The 24,070-nt window shown below is 35.5% G+C and overlaps 1 protein-coding gene across 1 annotated transcript; it reads left to right on the forward strand.

Annotated features, from left to right (window-relative positions):
- The first annotated feature begins 715 nt into the window (after positions 1 to 715).
- Positions 716 to 23,867, forward strand: LOC135103667 (uncharacterized). The gene is made up of 4 exons (XM_064010230.1): positions 716 to 874; positions 7,299 to 7,414; positions 8,329 to 8,391; positions 16,850 to 23,867. The coding sequence occupies exons 1-4, from the start codon at positions 870 to 872 to the stop codon at positions 17,047 to 17,049; spliced, it is 384 nt and encodes a 127-aa protein (XP_063866300.1). The 5' UTR covers positions 716 to 869; the 3' UTR covers positions 17,050 to 23,867.
- The last annotated feature ends 203 nt before the right edge of the window (positions 23,868 to 24,070 follow it).

A 24,070-nucleotide genomic window follows, 5' to 3' on the forward strand; every position in this document is an offset into this window, starting at 1 on the left:
TATCTCGGCAAAGAACTACATAAATATATAGTAATGGTTAGGAAACCCACAAAAAAAAAAGTAGAAAGTAATTTTTTTTTTAATTCAATTGTATTTTTTCTATATTTTTAATCGTTCATCATGTATTTATTTACGAGTGTGTGTGTAATATATATATATATATATATATATATATATATATATATATATATATATATATATATATATATATAGTGTGTGTGTCTGTGTGTTGGGGAGATGAATAGCCAGCCATAATATGCTCGGCAAGCTTTACCGCAAGCGTCTCTGGATTTCCGCTAACATGAATCATTACTTCGGGTTTGTGGCCTGCTTCCCATACTCACTTGATAAAGAATGTAACGAAAATAGTTATGCTACTTGAAGAGAGCTGTGGCTGTATTAAATGAACCATGATATGTTAAATGTCTGGGAATTTGAACTGCGTGAAAAATGGCAATGAAAGAAAGTAGGATGTATTGTGAGTCAAAAAAAAAAAAAAAGTAGGAAAAGTTGGCGAAGGGAGTGACAAATAAGACTAGCTAATACTTGCATTTTCGTTGTTAGACTGTTAAATCTAGTTCATCTTGCAATAAATGTATAATATTGAATTACTGAATTTCTTGATATGTATGTAAGGTTACGGGAGTTCAGAAATTTATGGCAGATAATAAAAAAAAAAAAAACAGGAAAGAGTCCCGAGGCAAAGACAGTCCACGTTTGGGTCTCTTGTCAGCTGTTGGCCGTGAGGTGTGAGTGAGGGAGCTGCTGCCCGGCCAAGGTCCCCTTGCCACTTCCTGGCCCTCGTGCACGCCCTGCTGGGTTCCGGGTCAGTGGTGGACGTTCAGAGGAAGGAAGAGCTGCAGTACAACATGAGGTGTGTGTTATAGGCACTGCATGACACTTGTTTTAGTATTTGCATTGTTAAAGGCATACGTGCGGAAATACCTTCCTTTGTACCCTTGATAAGCTCATTTCTTTACTTCCTGATGAATTAACAACCTGCTAGTGTATGTGCGTAAATACTGTGTGCATGATCACCATTATCTTGAATTGCATTAGTGTTCTGCGCCGTCATTTATCATTTAATCATCATTTCTCTAGTCAGGAGAGGAGAGGCCCTAAGTAATTAACGATCATAAAACGTAAAGTAGCTATCCAAGGCCATAGGGATTAGGCTACAGTTTCTGAGCGTAACTTTCCTAATCCTTCCTTTACTACGTTGTTTTTCTTTGTTATTGTGGGTATTTTTGAAGGTGTGATTTTGCTGTCTGACAAACCTGTTTATATATATATATATATATATATATATATATATATATATATATATATATATATATATATATATATATATATATGGTATTTCTTGATAAGACGTCTGCCCCACCATTCCTTCCCAACCCCCTGTAATCCCTCAAACAAGCCTGGGGGCCTGTGGGGAATTGGGGGATTTTTGGGAGAGGGATGAAAAATAAGTGAAATATGAGCAATTAAAAACTCTAAGGAAATTTCCCTTAATATCTTAAATTTCCTAACCTATCCTAGCCCTAACCTTTCTCTAACCTATCCTAGACACCTCTCTTGCTAGGATGTTAACCTAATCTAGCTGGTGGGGCTGCGTCCCCCACTGGACCCCCCTCGCTAGGACATTAACCTAACCTAGCATAATCTAACCTAACTTAGCATAACCTAACCTAACCTAGCATAACCTAATCTAACCTAACCTAGCATAGCCTAATCTAACCTAACCTAGCATAACCTAACCTATTATAACCTAACCTAGCATAACCTAACCTAATCTAACAAAACCTAGCATAACCTAACCTAATGGGGGAGCTCAAAAATTATACCTTTATGCCTTACTGGTGTGATGTTGATATTCTCAGACCGATGGAGGTGGGTACAGTTTAGTGGCTTCGTTGATAGAGATGTGAAACCTCTTCTTCATGTCTCCATGCCGCATCTTAAACACAGCTGTAGCTAAATAACTCACATAGTGAGTTTTTCTCCCCCCAAACAATGACACTTTTCTCTTCATTTCCCTCCACTGGGTAGCCATATTAATAAATGACAGTGAGCCTCTATCAGAATGCCTGATGTGTCCCTAAAATAAATGTGGCAACATGTGATTGGAGAGATCTGGTGTATAGATACCATGAAATCCTAATATGAGGCTACCCACAAACCCCAGTTATAAACAGCAGAAAATTATTTCATTGTTTACTCTTGACTGGTGCAGAGTTCGCTGGACTTGGAAAATATCGAATTTCTCCACACTCCCGAGTGCTATTACAGCCATACTAGACACATGCTCCCCAAATTTTTTACATTTATGGCAAGGACACTGAACCCTTCTCCATGAAATATGAATTTCATGCTTATATGTAATGTGGATGTGATATCCAGATTAACCATGTATATATATATTTTTGTTGAATTGAATTGTTTCACATTCATTGATCTCAGTTATGAATGCAACAGACTGAAATAATTAGCAGAATTTCCAAAATTAGATTGTATAATAGTTCTAGAGAAGAGAGAAAAGGAACACCAAAGCAAAATTAAACATAGCAAGCCAATAGTCTGTAATATAATTATGTAATTATCATTATTTGTGAGGGGCTTGGGTGTAAGCTACAAGATCTCATGAAGATGATATTTCTTTGTGTGGAATGAAGTGCAAGAGCTGGTAAATCACTGGCATATAGTGAGTTAATTTTATTGAACATCATCTATTATGGAAAATGTATATGTGGAATTTGAATAATATTAAACAAATGCATGCCTGTGTAACACATCTATACTGATTTTAGTAACAACTAGAATAAGATTTGTCTGTAGTTGATGATAGATTCTTTAGCTTGATATGAACCCTGAGTATGGAAGATGCTGGTTGCAGCTTTTATAGTGATAAAGAGCATGGGGCCATCTGGTAATTGGTAACTCAAATTAGTTAATTTATTTTATCTTTATATCTTTACTGTTATTTGGTTTGTCTAGCTCTATTCTACCAAAAGGTGGTGGTCTACAAAGCCTCCATAAAAACATACATAAAAATAGAAAAGTATAGTAATTTGTTATACACAAAGTTAGAGATAAAAATTGTACAGATATTAATATGATATTAATACTGTAGTCCCACCACTTTAAAACCAAGGTTTGAGTGGTGTCAGCATGAGGATTCTCCTGCCTGTGGCATGGCCATACTTCCTAAATCAGTGATGTGTAATTGCTGTGATATATGTAAAAAAAATCACAGATAGGTAAATATATACTGCTACTGCAATTTAAAGTAAATATTCTAGTATATCAAAGAAAAACATACTTAATATACATAAAGTACTTATACAACAACAAAGAAATGTGGCATACTTATTTTACAGTGTTGCTGAAAAAATGCATTGCTTTTGCAGACTTCCTCTGTAGTTCTAAGATGGGTAAGTAGTAAAACAATTATGTTTATAATACAACTGGAAGGAATATCAGTAGAATATGTGTTTTTATAATAAAAATAAATCTGTTAAGACCTTGACAAGTGGCAACACTTAGGCCTACACAGCTAGGCCTCACAACTTACAAGTCATCTGTATAACCTGGGATGGGCAGGATGTTTCTGCCCCTCACTTGCTGTGTTGTGGAAATAAAGTAAAAATTTTAATATTTACTGTGCAATGCAATTAAAAACTAACAAGCATGTAACAAAATATAAATATGAGAGAGAGAGAGAGAGAGAGAGAGAGAGAGAGAGAGAGAGAGAGAGAGAGAGAGAGAGAGAGAGAGAGAGAAAATCATACTGTCAATCAGTATCTCACTTCATAAAATTTATAACCATATGTGGTGTTAATGCACACACACACACACACACACATGGGTCAAGTTTTGTTGCCCTTGGCCAGTGTCCTTCCTACATTAAAGAAAAAAAAAAAAGTCAGGGTGCAATGAAGCCTAACTGTTTTAGGCCATTATTCACTAACCAGAGTAGAGGAAACATGGTGATGCCATGAGTAAGGAAATCCCGGCCTTGACCCCACCCAAACCTTGGTTTTAGAGTGGTGGGACTATAGCAATACTAATATTAATCATAATAATAAAAATTATGATGATAATAATAATAATAATAATAATGATAATAGCAATGATAATAACAATAATAAAAATGATAGGTAATAATAATAAAAATAGTTTACCTAAAGGTAATAATAATAAAAATAGTTTACCTAAAAAAGTAAAAGTAAAGGAATAATGTTATCTCATAGTACAATATAAGAATAAAATAGACAATATGATAATATAAGGAAATGTTGAAATGTACAACGCTCATCACAGCTTGCATTATCACAGAAATGCTTAATAATGACAATGTTGCACATAGTACAAATGGCAGGTACAAGTAGCTTACAATGCGTAAAATTCTGAGGTGGTACTATCTGCTGTATCACAACAGTCCATAAGAGGGATCTTTTTAAACATTTCTTAAATACAACAACATTTGGACTGCTCTTAACACAGGTAGGCAGCCTATTATATAACTGTGGAGCACAGCTCATGAAGGTTCTAAAACCAGTGTCAGTGTCAGTTAGGCTCCAGCAGTCTGTACTCCTCTTGATGCATGCCTAACAATAATGTTTGTGTTTAATTGAAATAGTCTTAAAATACTCTGGGTATACTCTGGCTTACCAGTCAACAGTGCCTGAAAGGTTAGCACACAAATTTTGTACATAATCCTGGCCTGAATCAGTAACCAGTGCAGCTCAATGAGGATCAGTTTTGATGAACTGTTTATTGATTGTGCATCCAGGAATTGGTATGAGCTTTCTTTCAGTTGTAAGAAGCTGTAATATCACTGAATGTGAAAATGAATAGTAATTTTGGGACTGATATGGCATCACTCCCTATTTATCTACTTAGGTTGTGCTGTCTTGGTATGCTGGCTTGCTCTGATTAGCTCTAACACTATGATTAATATGATATAAATAATTTTTTCACTCCCTTTATTTTTATTTATAATGTAAATTTATCACATCATAAACCAATAAATTTTAAAGAAATTACAAAGATAATTTTTCTTGTTATAACTGTTACAAAATCAGGTCATGTATATGATAGGAAGAAAATTCCCACATCTTGCAAGTATTGGCAGAGACAATATAGAATACTTAATGGAAACTGTTGTAGAAAGAGAAGATGTGAAATTTCTGGTTGAAATTGTAAATGAATGACAGTCCAAGTATGTTCATTGTAGAGATAGATATAATACCTGTCTCCTCCTCCATCTCCTAACAACCTCACAAGTAATAATGTCATCTGCATTTTCTTTGCCATTGATCCTAAGAAGGCTTATGTACTTGATGGAGTTCCTCATATTGTTCTCTGTAAATATGGTTCCATATGAAAAGGGGACCAGTTATGTACTAGCAAAATTTTTTAGAATGCCATGTGAATACCATGTAATGTATTATATGCTCCACAGCCACTCCAGGAATAATGCATGTGATGACCAAAGGGTGAATTTACAATGCTTAATGTTCATTTATATATTTTTCTCCTAATCATATCATTAAAGATAAATGTCTTCAGTTTCTTTTAGAAAATATCTTCTTTACATTTCTACTGCTTTTGACAGCTATGAGCAATAAATTATAATCTAGGTGCACAGGATCTAAAAGTCCTGGATGTCAAATCAGTATTGAACTTTAGCTCCTCCAGCTTGTACTCATCCATTGCTTGCCTAATTAACAGAAGTTACCGATTTATGTTCCTTGAGCACACACCTTATATATTCAAGTTTTTGCATCTTTAATGCTTGGTATGTTAACATGGACATTTATACATAATACATAGTACATTTATACTGTAGGGTACCCAACAGTGTATGATCGTTTTAACATACAACTGCAATACTGCTTTGAAATTTTAATAAATACTTAATTGAATAACAAACCAAAACTGGCATAACAAACTCACCACTCATGTGAGCACTGGAATTTTAATGAATATTTAATCAGAATAACGAACCAAAACTGGAAAGATGAACTTGCCATTTGTGTGAGCACCGAAATTTTAATAAAAATTTCATTGGAATAACAAGTTAAAACCTGCAAGACTAACTCACCAGCTGCACGAGCCACTGCTCACCTATCTGCTGCCTGTCCTTTCCTCCTTTTTTTTCCTTTCCTTTCCTTTCTTTCGCCTTATCTCAAACCTCCCTCCCTGTCACCTTCCCTCCTCCTTATCTGTCAGAGATAAGGGGCTAGGGAGTGATACCTTTCTCTCTCTCTCTCTCTCTCTCTCTCTCTCTCTCTCTCTCTCTCTCTCTCTCTCTCTCTCTCTCTCTCTCTCTCTCTCTCTCTCTCTCTCTCTCATTTATTTTGTATAATTTTTGCTTCATCCTTTCTCATTCGTATACATAATTCCATTTTCATTCACAGTCAATCTCATTCTATTTAGCAATCCTTGGGATTATTCTTACTTTCACACAGAGAGAGAGAGAGAGAGAGAGAGAGAGAGAGAGAGAGAGAGAGAGAGAGAGAGAGAGAGAGAGAGAGAGACCTCTGACTTATGGGGGTTTACTTTATGTATATGCATGATGCTGACAGTAGGTGAATGTGACTTATACTTGTCAAACCAGCGTGAAACTTGGGTTGATAATGCGCTAACTTGGGATGGTAAGAATTTAGAACTAGGTGTGAAACTCGGGAGAGTATTGTATATATTTGTTGTGTTATCTTAAATGCAGTAGTGCAAATATACTTTAATTTTTTTTTTTTAATTGTAGAATTTATATTATTTTCTGGTTCCCCAGAACCAATTAATTATTTCCCCATAGATTCTTCAGTTACCATAATGCACATTTGCCATAATGAACCCTACATTGGAACGAATCATGTTTGTTTTTGCATATCCCACTGTATTTGCTTTAATAGGCAACCAATCTAATTATAAGAGGTGGTGTGATTTTCTTATATGAAGGTTATCATTTAATTAGTTTAGCTGCCTTATTCATAACTAACAAGTTTCTTAAGTTGGTACTTAGCAGATTATAATATATTAAATTACAATAGTCTTTATAATGAATTACAATAGTCTTATCTACTTTTATTTTTATTTTTTTATGAATCAGTATTTTCACTATGGTTTCATCCAAATATTTTCTTATAAATACTATATTTCTCAAATTATTTTTTGCTACCTTGATAACCTCATTGATGTAATTATGGAAATTTAAATGTTTATCAATATTTACTGCTAAATGTTTTACTTTATGGATTAAACTATCCAATATCTTTTTTTGATGATCACAGAGTGGAACAGAAACCTCTGGTGACCATTGAGGATGCAGACTCCCCTTGCAAGCAGCAGACCTTCCTGCACACACTCTCACCGAGGAAGTGTTGGCGCAGGAGACCCACTCGGGAATGTGAGTTCCTGATACCTGTGATCTTACTGTTGTGAAATGTTTACACACATGAATCTAGAGATCTGTGATGTGTTCCCTAGAGATATTTGTGTACCTATATCAACTGTGTATAGGGTTTACAAGTTTGGGGAATAGTAAAATACCTTGTGTAGTAAAAGTAAGTTTGTTTCTGCTAGCCAAGTAGTACAAGACTTCGCCATTCTATTCTGTTGGAACTGTTGTTACAGTTTTATAGTTACCCATTTACTCACTCTCAGTTACTCTCAATATAATTTATCAGAGGTTATATTAATCACCTATTATTGTAGCTGTCCCAGCCTAGGATTTATACAAAGTCCCACTGCTTTAATCTTCATTTATTGTGTAGCTTTATTGTAGCTTGAGCTGTAATACCATGCACAATCACCAAAAGAACTTGCAAAATAATAATAGGTAATGATCTGAGACAACTGAAACAAGTCACTGATGCAAAATAATAATAGGTAATGATCTGAGACAATTGAAACAAGTCACTGATACACCTATGTAAATCAATCAAAGGTTATCTGTAGATTAAATGGTCACAATGAGGCATATACTCGTATATACTGTAGATACTAAATATCAAACAGTTTTCTTAGGCAGGGATAGTCAGAGTTTAGTGGTCAACAGTTGTCACCATAAACTTCATACATGAGAGATTAAGTTCCTTTTAGTGTATTGAAAATTATTATATATCTATTTATTTTCATTGTTTGTTGAAAACTATTTCAAATACATTAGAAGGTCTTGCTTATTGAAAGTTTTCTGCTTATTCTTGTAGTGACACATTAATGTTAAATTTGCTTCATGATGGGCTACTTTTTGTGACTTTACAATTACTGTATTAATATTATTACTGCAAAATTCATTTACATGAGTATTATTGTTTGCAGTGTCCAGCTTGCCTTTGTGTTCACTCAAGCAGTTAAAGGAAGATCTTGACACCATAGTCCAAGGTAAGTTTCAACACTGCTGTCAGTATTTATTTTTTCAAAATTGTAATTTCTTAGAGAATTCTATACAAATATTTTTTTATGTATTTCACAGTTCTAAAGGGCAGACATCATCCATGTTTGTATAGCAAAACTTAAGTAACTATTGGCAGCATAAATTTCATGGCTTAAAACAAGTGTCAGTCAGTTGATTTGTTTTCCAGTTACTTATATGGTTTGCTCTGTTCATGGAAACTCTGCCTTTCGTATTTTCAACATTTAAGTTGCTGTCATTCTTCCTCACTTCTGAGATTCTTCTTGCATTCAAGGCTCTTTTTACCATTTACCATCCTATCCCATTAGTATCTCCTCCTTAGTTCTATGTTATTACTAGTATTGCTATTACTCTCATACAAATATTCTACACCTAAATGTTTTTATAGCTCAACACATTCTATTTATTTATTTTTTATTTAATTTATTTTTTCTAAATTTCACCTCTACAAAAAGGCTTGATACTATGTTAATATTATGGTGAATTGTGTTCATTGCATTTTCAGTGGTAATATGCATGTTATAAAGTTTTGGTATGCAGGAGGTTATGACTGTTGAAGCTCTTGACTGGAGTTAACTAGCCCTTTTTTTTTTTTTTTTTTTTTTTTTTTTTTTTTTTTTTTTTTTTTTGTAGGAGGGACACTGGCCAAGGGCAACAAAAATCCAATAAAAAAAAAAATGCCCACTGAAATGCCAGTCCCATGAAAAGGTCCAAAGTGGTAGTCAAAAATTGAAGGATAAGTGTCTTGAAACCTCCCTCTTGAAGGAATTCAAGTTATAGGAAGGTGGAAATAGAGAAGCAGGCAGGGAGTTCCAGAGTTTACCAGAGAAAGGGATGAATGATTGAGAATACTGGTTAACTCTTGCGTTAGAGAGGTGGACAGAATAGGGGTGAGAGAAAGAAGAAAGTCTTGTGCAGCGAGGCCGCGGGAGGAGGGGAGGCATGCAGTTAGCAAGATCAGAAGAGCAGTTAGCATGAAAATAGTGGTAGAAGACAGCTAGATATGCAACATTACGGCAATGAGAGAGAGGCTGAAGACAGTCATTTACAGGAGAGTTGATGAGACAAAAAGCTTTTGATCCCACCCTGTCTAGAAGAGCAGTATGAGTGGAACCCCCCAGACATGTGAAGCATACTCCATACATGGACGGATAAGACCCTTGTACGGAGTTAGCAGCTGTGGGGGTGAGAAAAACTGTCGGAGAGGTCTCAGAATGCCTAACTTCATAGAAGCTATTTTAGCTAGAGACGAGATGTGAAGTTTCCAGTTTAGATTATAAGTAAAGGACAGACCGAGGATGTTCAGTGTAGAAGAGGGGGACAGTTGAGTGTCATTAAAGAAGAGGGGATAGTTGTCTGGAAGGTTGTGTTGAAGAGTTGATAGATGGAGGAATTGAGTTTTTGAGGCATTGAACAATACCAAGTTTGCTCTGCCCCAATCAGAAATTTCAGAAAGATCAGAGGTCAAGCGTTCTGTGGCTTCCCTGCATGAAATGTTTACTTCCTAAAGGGTTGGACATCTATGAAAAGACATGGAAAAGTGCGGGGTGGTATCATCAGCGTAGGAGTGGATAGGACAAGGTTTGATTTAGAAGATCATTAATGAATAATAAGAAGAGAGTGGGTGACAGGACAGAACCCTGAGGAACACCATTGTTAATAGATTCAGGAGAAGAACAGTAACCATCTACCACAGCAGCAATAGAACGGTCAGAAAGGAAACTTGAGATGAAGTTACATAGAGAAGGATAGAAGACGTAGGAGGGTAGTTTGGAAATCAAAGCTTTGTGCCAGACTCTATCAAAAGCTTTAGATATGTACAAGGCAACAGCAAAAGTTTCACCAAAATCTCTAAAAGAGGATGACCAAAACTCAGTAAGGAAAGTCAGAAGATCACCAGTAGAGTGGCCTTGATGGAACCCCTACTGGCTATCAGATAGAAGGTTGTGAAGTGATAGATGTTTAAGAATTTCCCTGTTGAGGATAGATAAAAAAAACTTTAGATAGGCAGGAAATTAAAGCAATAGGACGGTATTTTGAGGGATTAGAACGGTCACCCATTTTAGGAACAGGCTGAATGTAGGCAAACTTCCAGCAAGAAGGAAAAGTAGATGTTGACAGACAGAGCTAAAAAAGTTTGACTAGGCAAGGTGTAAGCACAGAGGCACAGTTTCGGAGAACAATAGGAGGGACCCCATCAGGTCCATGAGCCTTCTGAGGGTTTAGGCCAGCAAGGGCATGGAAAACATCATTGCGAAGAATTTTAATAGGTAGCATGAAGTAGTCAGAGGGTGGAGGAGAGGGAGGAACAAGCCCAGAATCGTCCAAGGTAGAGTTTTTAGCAAAGGTTTGAGTGAAGAGTTCAGCTTTGAAATAGATGTGATAGCAGTGGTGCCATCTGGTTGAAATAAAGGAGGGAAAGAAGAAGAAGGAAAGTTATTGGAGATATTTTTGGCTAGATGCCAGAGGTCACAAGGGGAGTTAGATCTTGAAAGGATTTGACACTCTCTGTTAATGAAGTAGTTTTTGGCTAGTTGGAGAACAGACTTGGCATGGTTCCGGGCAGAAATATAAAGTGCATGAGATTCTGGTGATGGAAGGCTTAAATACCTTTTGTGGGCCACCTCTCTATCATGTATAGCACGAGAACAAGCTGTGTTAAACCAATGTTTGGAAGGTTTAAGTTGAGAAAAAGAGTGAGGAATGTACGCCTCCATGCCAGACACTATCACCTCTGTTATGCGCTCAGCACACAAAGATGGGTCTCTGACACGGAAGCAGTAGTCATTCCAAGGAAAATCAGCAAAATACCTCCTCAGGTCCCCCCAACAAGCAGAGGCAAAACGCCAGAGGCACCTTCACTTAGGGGGATTCTGAGGAGGGATTGGAGTGATAGGACAATATTCTGAGGAGGGATTGGAGTGATAGGACAAGATACAGATATGAGATTGTGATCGGAGGAGCCCAACGGAGAAGAAAGGGTGACAGCATAAGGAGAAGGATTAGAGGTTAGGAAAAGGTCAAGAATGTTGGGCGTATCTCCATGACGGTCAGGAATACGAGTAGGGTGTTGCACCAATTGCTCTAAGTCGTGGAGGATAGCAAAGTTGAAGGCTAGTTCACCAGGATGGTCAGTGAAGGGAGAGGAAAGCCAAAGCTGGTAGTGAACATTGAAGTCTCCAAGAATGGAGATCTCTGCAAAAGGGAAGAGGGTCAGAATATGCTCCACTTTGGAAGTTAAGTAGTCAAAGAATTTCTTATAGTCAGAGGAGTTAGGTAAGAGGTATACAGCACAGATAAATTTAGTTTGAGAGTGACTCTGTAGTCGTAGCCAGATGATGGAAAACTTGGAAGATTCAAGAGCGTGGGCACGAGAGCAGGTTAAGTCATTGCGCACATAAATACAACATCCACCTTTGGATCAAAAATGAGGATAGAGAAAGTAGGAGGGAACAGAAAAGGGGCTACTGTCAGTTGCCTCAGACACCTGAGTTTCAGTGAGGAAAAGAAGATGAGGTTTAGAAGAGGAGAGGTGGTGTTCTACAGATTGAAAATTAGATCTTAGACTGCAAATGTTGCAGAAGTTAATGAAGAAAAGGTTGAGGGGGGTGTCAAGACACTTAGGGTCGTCGACAGAAAGATAGTCCAACCTGGGGACATTTATGGTCCCCTCCCCAGATGGGGACTCCGAGGCTGGTGTAGGAGTCGCCATGATAATTTTGAAATTTTTGAGTGAAGGGTGTGTGTGTTATTAGGTGCTTGTAGTTTTGTGAGGAGGAAGAGAGTTGTCTTTAGAGGGCAGGCTGTGACTGCCCCCTTATGTTGTGAGACACAAAGAGAAACATTCAGTGAGGTCACAGTTGGGTTTAATGATAAGTTCACAGCACCCCCTGAACAGTGCTTTAGACCTCACTGGGAGTAATTATTGTCTCAGCAGGTGTCTACTGCCTCCTCCTGGTATTCACCAAGACCAGTTTTGTATTTTACCTGCTGTGTGTGGGTCTGCTTGAATTTGTTGTTATTGCTGGGTCTTAGCTTTGCTGGTTTGGTACAGCCTCAACCAGTTGAAACCACACAAACACAATAGATAAACCAGATTATTGTTCTGAAGGAAACAAAATGCCATGAATTCAATTCTAATGTGGAAATACCCACAGTGGAAGAGAATTACTTATAATGGCATGCTAGGCAACTAAGGCCATGTAGCTCCCAACGTCTCATTGTGGATTCAAACCTATGACATCTGCACTGAAGTGCGGCGCCTTAGTCCACTATACCATAATGACCGCTGTTCTGAAAGAAGCAAATTGCAAAATCAAGGAAATCGGTGTAATGATTTTGCCTGCAATTCAGAGACCTCACCAATTACTTTGGGATTTGCTTCCTTCAATTCCTGCCAAATGTAGGGCAAATTCCACTTAACACATTACCACATTCACAACCCCCTCTACTATTTTTCAAATTCCACAGCCAACTCTACAATTTTTTGTAACAATGATGCAAACACTACTGCTACACTTTGCTAGATCAAGCAACTCGCTTATTTCCTTGGGTTTGTGACTTGCCTCCTTTCAGTTATTATGTGGGCTATCTTGTCCAAGTGTTTTGACTGGAGGAGACTAAACTAAACCAGTGTCATCAAAAAACTCAGTGATAATTGTATAAATTCATGCAGGCTTGTGCTTTGCAAGTATAGTAGGGAAGTGGTCTCCGTGGAAGCCATTGAATAGGTATTGGTGTGACTGGAGGCCTTTCACTTTCCTATATCTCCCATAGTTTATGCAATACTTTTATATATATATATATATATATATATATATATATATATATATATATATATATATATATATATATATATATATATATATAAAATGGAACTGAAAAATATTTGTAATCTATTATATTGAAGTTCAAAATGACAAATGTATACCTTTTTTTTTTATTTTTAGAATTATCACAACACCAATAATAAAAAGTGGTGTGATAAAAGTTTTGACACCAATAATGAAAAGTGGTGTGATAAAGTCTTGAACACATACAGCAACTGTTGTTATGTGCTAACAGCTTGAAATAAAACAGATGCTTACTATATTTCCTTTCTACCTTATAAAAAAATGAATATTAGTGTTCAAAACTTCACTGCAGACCACAATTTTTAATTACAATATCATGAAAATTTCCACAAAATCACTGGTAAATAACTCAACTCCAACTGCTATAAAACCTACCTGCTGTCACCCAGCTCCAAATGATGAATGCTGGTAAATCTGCAATATTATGATCATGTGATGACAGTACTTCAAGGCTGCATGAAGCTGTAGGGTTAATCTTTTCTCCCTAAATTTACCCACCTGCATGTTTTTGTCCCATGTAGTTTAAAAGTCTAACATTTTTTACCAATAGGATAAAAATGGTTGGGAAGACCATAAGCAAGGTGGATAGGGCAATATGAAGCTAAGAACGACAAGATTGCTACTTGTGTTGGCTGTCACAGAGCCACTAACTTTTGCATTGCTGCCAGCAGAGGTCTGAATGAAAATGAAGTCCCCCTTGCACAAACTTTGCCCAGGCAAGCAGTGAAAGACCTCCATGAAGACTGATTAATTCACAAAGTGTACTTTGATAAAGAATCCATTCATTAAAAAACCCATGGAGGAGTTAGGATTCTTTTAATCTCTAACGTTTCGGCTGAATAGCCATCCTCAGAGAGACTGATTTACATGAGTGAAAACACACTATTTATAACAACATACAAAATTTTCTCATTTGACATTCGTACAGAGTATTGCCATCCTGGCATGTACCTCACCTAATTTTATTTTCCTAGTCAGGTGGCATTATCCGCCTACGTGACGAGCCTTTACTGGGGATTTTCCTTGTACCTGACCTGAGGGCCAATCTGGCGGAATTACCCACCCACCTGATTAAACCTTCTCTTTGGTTAATGACTTCCCTAGTTGTTATGAGGGCTGCCTCTATAGCTTTTCTCATTCTTTTCTTCAATCCAACTTTAATTTCTTTAGCCTCTTCCCATTTTGGTAGGTGTTTACATTTTTCTATGTGCTATGTGTCCCTGGGTTTTTGTCCCCCTTCCTAAACCCAACTACTTGTCAACATGAACAGTTCAAATCCATTCATTACATACTGGGAAATCAAGAAGAAAACTCAGAACTGCTGCATAATGTATCAGAATTTCATTCTTATTCAGACTTTATTGGCAGCAGGGATATGAAAGATAGTGGCTCCATATAGAGGCAATGCCAACACGGGTAGCTATCTTGTTGATCTCGACTCAGGGCAATGATACAGTCCCTCTCCACCTTGCTTGTGGTGGCTTTGAGTATGGAACTTTGTAATCCACAGAGCAAAAACACACAGGTGGGAAAATTCCAGGGCAAAAGTTTGACCCTGCAGCCTCATGCAGCCCTGAGGTACTGAGGTGGCATTGCCATTATATGATCACACTGTTATTAGGGAGTTATCAGGACTTTTCATTGGGAGCTGGGCAAGAGCATGTAGGATTAGTGGTTAGAGTTCCAAGCCACTTACTGGCAGTTTTAAATGGCAGGTACTAACTTCACCCACTGACACTCTATTATATATACAACTCTACAGGTATTCCTCTCTTGCATTTTAAGTTATCTTTACTGTCCATGTATCCCATTCATTGTCTTCACTGCACCCTTACATTTTTCGTATCCAAACATCCAGCTGTTATCTTCACCAGTTGCTCTTCTTTCATCATATATACAATAGTAGCTAAATGAGTAGTCACCAACTACTCTTGGCTGAAATACATACCACCCTAATTTTGGGGTGGACTTAGACAGGTGAGTAGTACAGTTGAATGTATGTGACATCTCTCCTCTTCCCCTGCTGCACATGATGGTAACCCTCAGCTTGACTTAAGGTGGCTGAGGAGTGATGGATGACTTCACTGCTTCACTGTCAACTCATGACTTGCCACACATTAGGCCTTATTTTGTTTATATTTCTTACAACATGGCTAAAAATAAAAACAAGCTTCTGCTGAGCAAGAAAATTTCAAATCACAGCACTGCATAAATTTAGTAAACTGTTAAAAACTGAATTGCTAATACTCTAGGTGTTTGTGCCAAGCACAGGGTGAAGAAATTCATGATGGTAGCCATGACCTGCCTGAACATACAGTTCATTGACCATAGCCAGGAAAATATCACCTAAGACAATTCATGTTATCAAAAGGCAATCTTTGGACTTAATGGCAGGATTCTGAATGTCTTGGGTAATACTTTCCTGGCTTTATGGTCATGAACTGAATGTTCAGGCAGGTCACAGCTACCACCATGAATTTCTTCCACCTGGCCTTGGCACAAACACCTAGAGCATCAGCAATTTAATTTTTACCAATGTTTCCTAAATTTATGCAGTGCTGTGATTTGATATATTTTCTTGCTCAACAGGAACTTGTTTTTAGCCATGTTGTAAGAAATATAAACAAAATAAGGCCTAATATGTGGCAAGTCAGAAGTTGACAGCAGAGCAGTGAAGTCAAGGTGAGGGTTGCCATCATGTGCTGCAATAGAAGAGATGTCACATAGTCAACATGTACTACTCACCTGTCTAAGTTTAATACCATCCAAAAATTAGGGTGGTATGTATATCAGCCAAATGAATAGTTGGTGATTACTCATTTGGCTAGTACTATACATGCCATCACCAATTCTCCTTAGCACAACGTCCTCTAAATAAAGATAATTTCTCAGTCCAAAGCAAGATGTGATTTTGTATTGAGGAACATCCTATCTCCTAGTATCACTTTCCATTCAAAACTATATTATTCTTCTTACAGTACATCATATTCATACATTTCATAACATGTAACTCATTCACTCTGTTTCATCTTTCAAGCATTTGACTAGACAACCATCTAGGCCTGCAGCTTTCTTTCATGTTTCAGTCTGCTGTGCTTTCTTCTGTATAGTGAGGAATAAATTTCTCCAGACTCATTCGCTTCTTGTTCCATTCATGTTAGCAAAATTTAACTGTCCCTGTTTTCTTGTCTTCACACTCCTAATCTTTCCCTAAAACATCTACCATTCTTAGCTCTCAAGAGTCTCTCTTCATTCTCTTTTGTATTATGTTCACTCCCAGAAATTATTGGTGTCTTCACTCGCATTTGCATGATGCACATCCTTTTTGCTTTCTTTTTACGTATTTTACATTCTTTTCTGCAGTCATGCTACATATACATACCTCCTTTTGGCTATAGAGCCTAGCTTTTATATTACTACAGTTTCCTGAGATCTAATCCTTTTGGTGTGGTGTTATTAGATGCATTGCAGAAGCTGTTCATATACAAGCCTCCTTTTAGCTATACAGCCTAGCTTTCATCAAACTATAACTACAATTTCATGAGATATAATCCTTTTGTTGTGGTGTTATCAGATGCATCGCAGGAGCTGGTGGCCTTATTACAGGAGCGCCAGGGGCTGCAGGAGGAGGTGGATATCCGCAGTATCACCATTGAGCAGCTCCTTAAGTTTGCTGAAAAGCGGCAGCTGCAGCTAGGAGAACCTCTTGCAATACAGATGAGTGTGGTGCAGAATCGTTGTCCTGACACAGCCTCTGAAAGTAGGTTGTGTTAGGATCCGGTATAGCTCATGGTTTTTATCTGCAGTTGCTCCCTCTCGTTAGAGGTTGTGGTAGCTGTGGGAACAGTGGTAATTCACATTACCTCAAGGCTAAGATGACAACTTGCTTCGGTTCAGTAACTGATTGTTTTTTAAAGTTATGATTTGTACTGAATTTTGTTGTTATATTTAGGTCTTGTTATCATTGATTTATATTTTTGAATTATATTTATTTTTCTGCTAGAGAAGAAAGAGAAGAATAGTCTTGTTCTAGTATATTTTCTTTAAAAAAAATTAGAGATCAGATAGATTTATGCCCTGTGTTAGACACCCAAATTTAAAATTGCTGCCTAATATTTTAGAGTAGGTTTTAATTCATAGTACAATATGATTTTCTAATTTAGAGAAAATCTAAGTTAGGGGGAATGGATTGCTAAGGCAGTGGTTTTGTAACAATGCTATGTTTGGTAACCTGTTTTTGTTATCTTAACTGGTTTATGGTTAGAAAGAGTGAGTAGGCATATGGAAAATTAAAAGAATAGTTGAGGAGGCTCTCAGCCATTTATTTTTACTTATTTTTATTTATTTATTTATTTTTTCACACATTCTAGATCCTGTTCTGTATCACAGCAATTAAAAGATAAGTGTCTGAAGGCTCATTAGTGTGAATGGATGTATGATCCATTTCTTAGTCATTGATCTACTGCATTTTTTTTTTTTCCATAAAAAAATAACTGATCATTACATCTTGGAAGATGAGAATATGTTAGCCACTCATACTATTGTAAGTAATATCTCATAATAATATAAGTTATATATAAATTTGATGGAAGGGATCACATAGCCATTCACACATCTTGTATGTGCCTTGACTTCCCAAACCTATATATACCAGGAGTGATGTATTGACAAGGTTACTTCACATGCCTTACATTATGACCAATAGTAACACAAGGGGTCACTATGATGTACAATAAGTAGGAAATGTATTGACAACTCTTAAGCACATGACAATATGAAATGTAGGTTGACCATTTAAAAACCTCCATGATAGCTATTACTACACTACTATATATATATATATATATATATATATATATATATATATATATATATATATATATATATATATATATATATATATATATATATATATATATATATATTCAACTCACTAGTGTTCCATCCCATTATGGGGTGTTTGTGATATTTTCCTGGATGACTGTTCTTGTGTAAACAATTCTTGTCACATTTACTTCAGGATGGATTCAGTACAGGACTCCCCAAGCATTCTCTTTTCACTTATCTTGAGATATTCTGGCTTCATGGAGGAAAAAAATATTTAAAAAGAAAGCATTTAATGTTCTCATTGGTGAGCTGATTGTGATGCAAAATTGCCTCCATAGTTGTGCATGGTATAAGATATTGGAACTCACATTCTGATGTTACAGGCTGTCAATTTTTCAGCATCAGATTGATTTTTATTTATTTATTCTTTTTTTATCTGAAACCTGGCCAATGTCAGATTAATTAGTTACATCGCTGATTGTCTACCACAAAAAAGGCCTCACCAATTAACGTCAGAGTTTTGTTCATACTCAAGAAAGTATGACACATATCTCTGTGGCATTATTGTAGTACACCATCACTTGATAAAATATGTGTTTTGTAGAAAATAAGAATTTGCCAGAAAGAAACACATCATTCAGTTTTATATGAACCACTCTGAAAATTAACTGATTCCTGAATAAGACTGTAAAGCTTGATGAAGGTTCTATTTGTTTCATGTCCTCCATAAAATACAGACATTAGCCATCTGGCTAATTAATCAGTTTGATATTGAAGGTATAACATTACAGGTTTAGTTATGTGAACAGAATGCTGATAACAACATTAGGTGCACAAGATTGGCACACACTGTGTATATATATATATATATATATATATATATATATATATATATATATATATATATATATATATATATATATATATATATATATATATATATATATATATTTTTTTTTTTTTTAGGAAGGTCTCTAAAATTCCTTACAAATTAATTCTAGGGGGAGCCTGGGCTTGGGTTCATCACTAACACACACACACACACACACACACACAGTTGAGACTGCTGTGAGATGCATGGAAGTACATGATTGTTCTATACTCAAGATTTCTTTTATCTTTTGATCCACTTTTGATAAAGATTGATGTAATCCTGTTGGATTGTGGTAGAGTTTTAAAATTATTTTCTGAAGTTACCAGATAAAGTATTTTAGTTTTATTGTGATACACAAGGTAGTCCTCTAACTTTTATGATCTTATTTGTAAATAATCAAGTTATTTTTCTTTAAGATAGATGCCATTACTTTTGAATTTCACATTATTTGAAACTCGATTGTGAATTTGGTCGTGAGTTGAACAAGAGATTAATAGGTACAGCAAAGATTTTAAGTTCCTATTTTTTTGTTTTCTGCAGCCATTATCCCTCAGAGTGAATTACTTAAAGAGTACAAATTGAACATTTCAATATTAAAACCAGATGGTTGTAATTTTCAAAACTTTTAGTAGGACTAAAAGATTAATGAATGCATCATTTTCCCTTCGCACTCAAGATTGTCAGTACATATGAGATTTGAGGAAGAACGGGGCATTAGTGCTTGATGGTTTCTGGGGAAAATACAGATTGAGTGAATCAGTGCCAGTTAATTAGCAAGTAGAATCACAGTTTATTTTATAGGTTTTAAATAAAAGTAATATACTTTCTTGTTCATTTGAAAAATTTACGATTGATATATGTATATTGAGATACAATCAACATTACTTGTTTAGCTGACAATTATCAATAGAAGAATAAAGTTGCAAATTTGATTCTTAAATACCGTAAACAAAATTCACCAGTGATGTAATTTCATTGAAAGCAGCTACAGTAATTTCAGTGTTTTTTATGTAGAATAATCTTAAAATATTTTAAGAATTCTATATATTTTTTTATTTTATCTAAGCATACATATTACATGAGGGATCTAATGATTAGGTGAGTTCACAGTATTATATTTGAGTGATAAACTATATTTATGATGTTTGGTTAAGTTGGGAAAGGGGGTTCAAATGTGATTTTGAAATGTTTGTGATAAATGGCTTTATAGTTGATGTGTGTGATTTTAGTCATTAAGAACAAAGCACTTACTCTCATAATGTAGATGGCCTAGTCATGAGAAAACCATTACCATTATGGTTGTGTATGTGCGCCCACACCCATTTCTTAATGGGCTAAGGAAAGGGTATTTAGTGTCCTTTTTCTTTTTGACTGATTGTATACACACAAAGAAAAAAAAATTTGCAAGTTGCCCCTCTTTCAGAAGTATTACATTACCAAAAGAGCTGCTGTTAGCAGAATTTGAAATAAAAATAAATTGACAAGTTGAAATATCAATAAATTGACTGAAGCTTCTACTAGTATAGAGGTCAACAATTTTCCTGATATACTGAGTTATAGGTATTAAATTAAGTCAAAGTGATTACTTGACCTTAAAGTGTTTTATGAGAAGGGAAAATATTAATCTTGATAATTTTATCAACTTAACTGTGTATATGCATGGATTTTTCCTTATGTATATTTTTTTTTTGCTCAATATCTCTTTGGTCTCTTACATACATTTTAAGTGGGAGTTACACACAGCACTGTTAGTTACAACTTAGCATTTGTGTTATGAACAAGTAACAATCAAAATAATTTTAATACTTTTTACATTAAATTCATGTTTTATTGTATGCTAATATGACATGATTCATGTGGTTTCAGATGTTATAAAAATAGTTGATAAATCTTTATTATAATGCAAGGATCAATGGTATAGGTCACTAACATTACAATACTATTCATTGACTGATATTTGAAAAGGAACTGTGTGAGTTTTCTTAACACATTTGGTGATATGTAATCAACAAAGTTACAGTTGTGCAGTAATTCCAAACATTCCCACTACATGTTATGTGAAATGGTTATTGAGTGTACTGTAGATACAAAAGTGTGTTTTAGTGAAGCTGTTAAAGAATTGGTATATGTTTCAAAACTATATCTGTTGTAATGTTTTTAATTAAATACAAATACAACATTAGACTGAAATGTTGATGCCTATCAAAACAGTCCTCCATTAGTTTTATTATGACTTGAAAATTCAGTCTATTAAATTTCTGGTAGTATATTAAATTTCTGGTAAAGTTAAAATGTATCCAGCAAAACTTAAGAATTCCAGTTATATTAGACAAAAACATAATCTGCCAACATAAAACATCATTGTGTTCCACGTGTGAGCGCATCCAGTTCAGTATTTTCAAGACAGGAATTTGGTTTCATAAAATCTAATACAGTGGTACCTTGACTTATGAGTTTAATTTGTTCCGTGACAGAGCTCATAACTCAAATTGCTTTTATGTAAAATTAATTTTCTCCATTGAAATGAATTGAAATGCCATTAATCCATTCCAGTCCCCCAAAAAACAATTTTTTTTGTTACATGTTTTAAATACAGTAAACTGTGGATATTTTTTTGTTATATGTTTTTAAATATAGGAAACTGTTGATATAACAAACCTCTGTTTACTGAATTTCTGGTATAATGAACCCTTTAAGGCTATCGAATGCTCGTCTTATTTTATGAAACTTCGCAGATCACAGCATATTTCAAAATTATCGAATGATTGCTATATTTTACAAACCATCCTAGGCCTTAAAATGTAGAAGAGTTGGCTGACACACAGTCAACTGCATGTTTGAGAGATGAATTGTAGCTGTGTAAGAGCCAGTGAGTGACCTTGACAATGGTCGATGACACTCTCTCTCTCTCTCTCTCTCTCTCTCTCTTCTCTATGTATTCATTATATTGAGGGTTTACTGTAAGAAAATGTATTTATAAATAGCAAATGTATAAAAACATGAAGTGAATGAGTGAGATGAGAAATGCTGGTCAGATGTTGTGGCACTTGCTGTGCCAACTAGCTGCGGCATAGCTGAAGCTTGCTTTTATCTCGGATTTTGGCTCGCAAATTAAATAAAAATTTTTTTTCATGCTACAGCTTGTATCTCAAAAAACTTATAAGTTGGGGCACTCCCAAGTCAAGGTACCAATGTACTATATTACATATCATGGTTATTAGTGTATTTTCTAATGAATTTCCATGTGTCTGCAAAATAAACAGTAACAACTAACCTGCAGCACAGTAATTCCATGTTTTTGCAGGTATCCATTTGTGCTCTTAAGGCCATGCTGCTAAAATGGGTCAGGTGATGAATGAATCATGGGTCACTCAACCTGAAACTATAGCAGTCAAAATTATCTTATTTTCAAAAGTAGTAAAGTAGTATAATCAAAATCAGGCTAAAGGTAAGGTTCTGAAAGTAAGAATAATGAGAAAGAATGATGCAAGTAACAAGAGAAGCTCACCATTTGTAATTTTTACAATGCTACTTTTGCTTAATGCTTAAGTTAAGAATAAAGCCACTCCATGGACTAAGTTTCAGCAGTTCCCACACAGATGGCAAGACTATTGCATAAATGACACAGAAATGATACTCAAGCAGTTATTGTAATAAAGAACTGCAATAATGTCATTCTAACAGCAGCAATCAGCCACAGAAAAATAAAGGACAGTCGAGAGCCACGTGCTTGCTGGAGTGATGAATTACCAACTATTTGCAAGAGTTGGTGGCTCCAGGTCATGCACTATGAATGCCTGAATGCTTTGTCTATCATTCACTAAGGAACTGAGTGATTTTACACCATAGCTCAAATCTATATCACAAAAAACTAGGCATGAAATATTGTGGTAAAAATATCTAAGTGGCTAAATTTCTCTTATCATGGGGTGCCTATCAGTGAAACTAGTCAACCAAGGAAATTTGTAAAGAATATACATACTTGCTTTAGAGGACTACTGATATGTACCAAATGTCTACCCATGGAAAAGTTGATCACATCTAAGATAGTTCACAGGAAACTTAAAGAAATTAACTGAAGGCTTATATTAAATTAGCTATTAAGCTATAAAAGACTATGAAGAAACTACTGAGAGCTTTTGGATAATGGCAAATGTAACAGATCTCTATATGAATGAAATATGGTAGCAAGAAAAGCTCATGATGAAGTAGGAGGACTACAGCTGAAACATTACAATAATAAAGTACTACTACTACATACTGGGTTTCCTCTTGCCATCACATTCCACTCACTAGTCATAAATTCACTATGTGTTACTTAAAAATAAGAAAAGCGAAAAAAAAATATATATACATAACACGGATAACTTATAGAGTTAGCAACATAATTCATGATGTCACTTATAAAAACATTGTGTTGTCTGACATCATTGGAATTCCAACATAGTCATTTATAACACTGCTCTTGTTTTGTAGTGTGTAACTGTAGAAAAAATGCAATTATGTTGTAGTAAAGATAGACAAACATGCAATACCATATAGAAATCCTTTGTTTCAAAATTTTTTGGAAATACTTTATTATATGAATGGAGGACTGTACACCTTTTATTTGAGGTCTTCTGGGTTATGGGGCAATTATTTATTAAAGGTTACTGTTGCTAGTATACTTTCAAGAATGAATCACAAAACTGGTAAACACATGTGAAAGTGTGCTTTGTATGCACTCTCCACTAGTCCTTGCCTTCACATGCACTGCAGCAGTGATATATACAAGGGTTTGTGTAAAATAAATTCTCAATATTTAAACGTTGAATCTTGCCCACATTTCAAGGCACTTATTAATTTTTATCACAATTTGATATGAAGAATCAATTAAAGTAATATAAGATTGGAATTTGTTTAATTTTAAGCAGCCTCACTCCTATAAATAAAAACTACACCTGCCTCCTGCCTGATACATGTGATGACATGTTTATCTTGTCACTACACATGGGAATGATCAAGGTAAGAAAAGTTTCTTCATGTAACTGTTCACACAAGGCAAATTATACATCCCAATCTTGTCACTCCCACCATTATCTACCCATGCTCTCT

The sequence above is a fragment of the Scylla paramamosain genome, chromosome 9 (assembly GCF_035594125.1).
Source record: "Scylla paramamosain isolate STU-SP2022 chromosome 9, ASM3559412v1, whole genome shotgun sequence".
Lineage (NCBI taxonomy): Eukaryota > Metazoa > Arthropoda > Malacostraca > Decapoda > Portunidae > Scylla > Scylla paramamosain.

What these genes read in the sequence shown, in the direction of transcription:
- LOC135103667 (XM_064010230.1), top strand. An exon ending in CAGGAGACCCACTCGGGAAT is followed by an intron (nt 7,415 to 8,328) that starts GTGAGTTCCTGA and finishes TATTGTTTGCAG; the next exon opens with TGTCCAGCTTGCCTTTGTGT. An exon ending in TCTTGACACCATAGTCCAAG is followed by an intron (nt 8,392 to 16,849) that starts GTAAGTTTCAAC and finishes TGGTGTTATCAG; the next exon opens with ATGCATCGCAGGAGCTGGTG.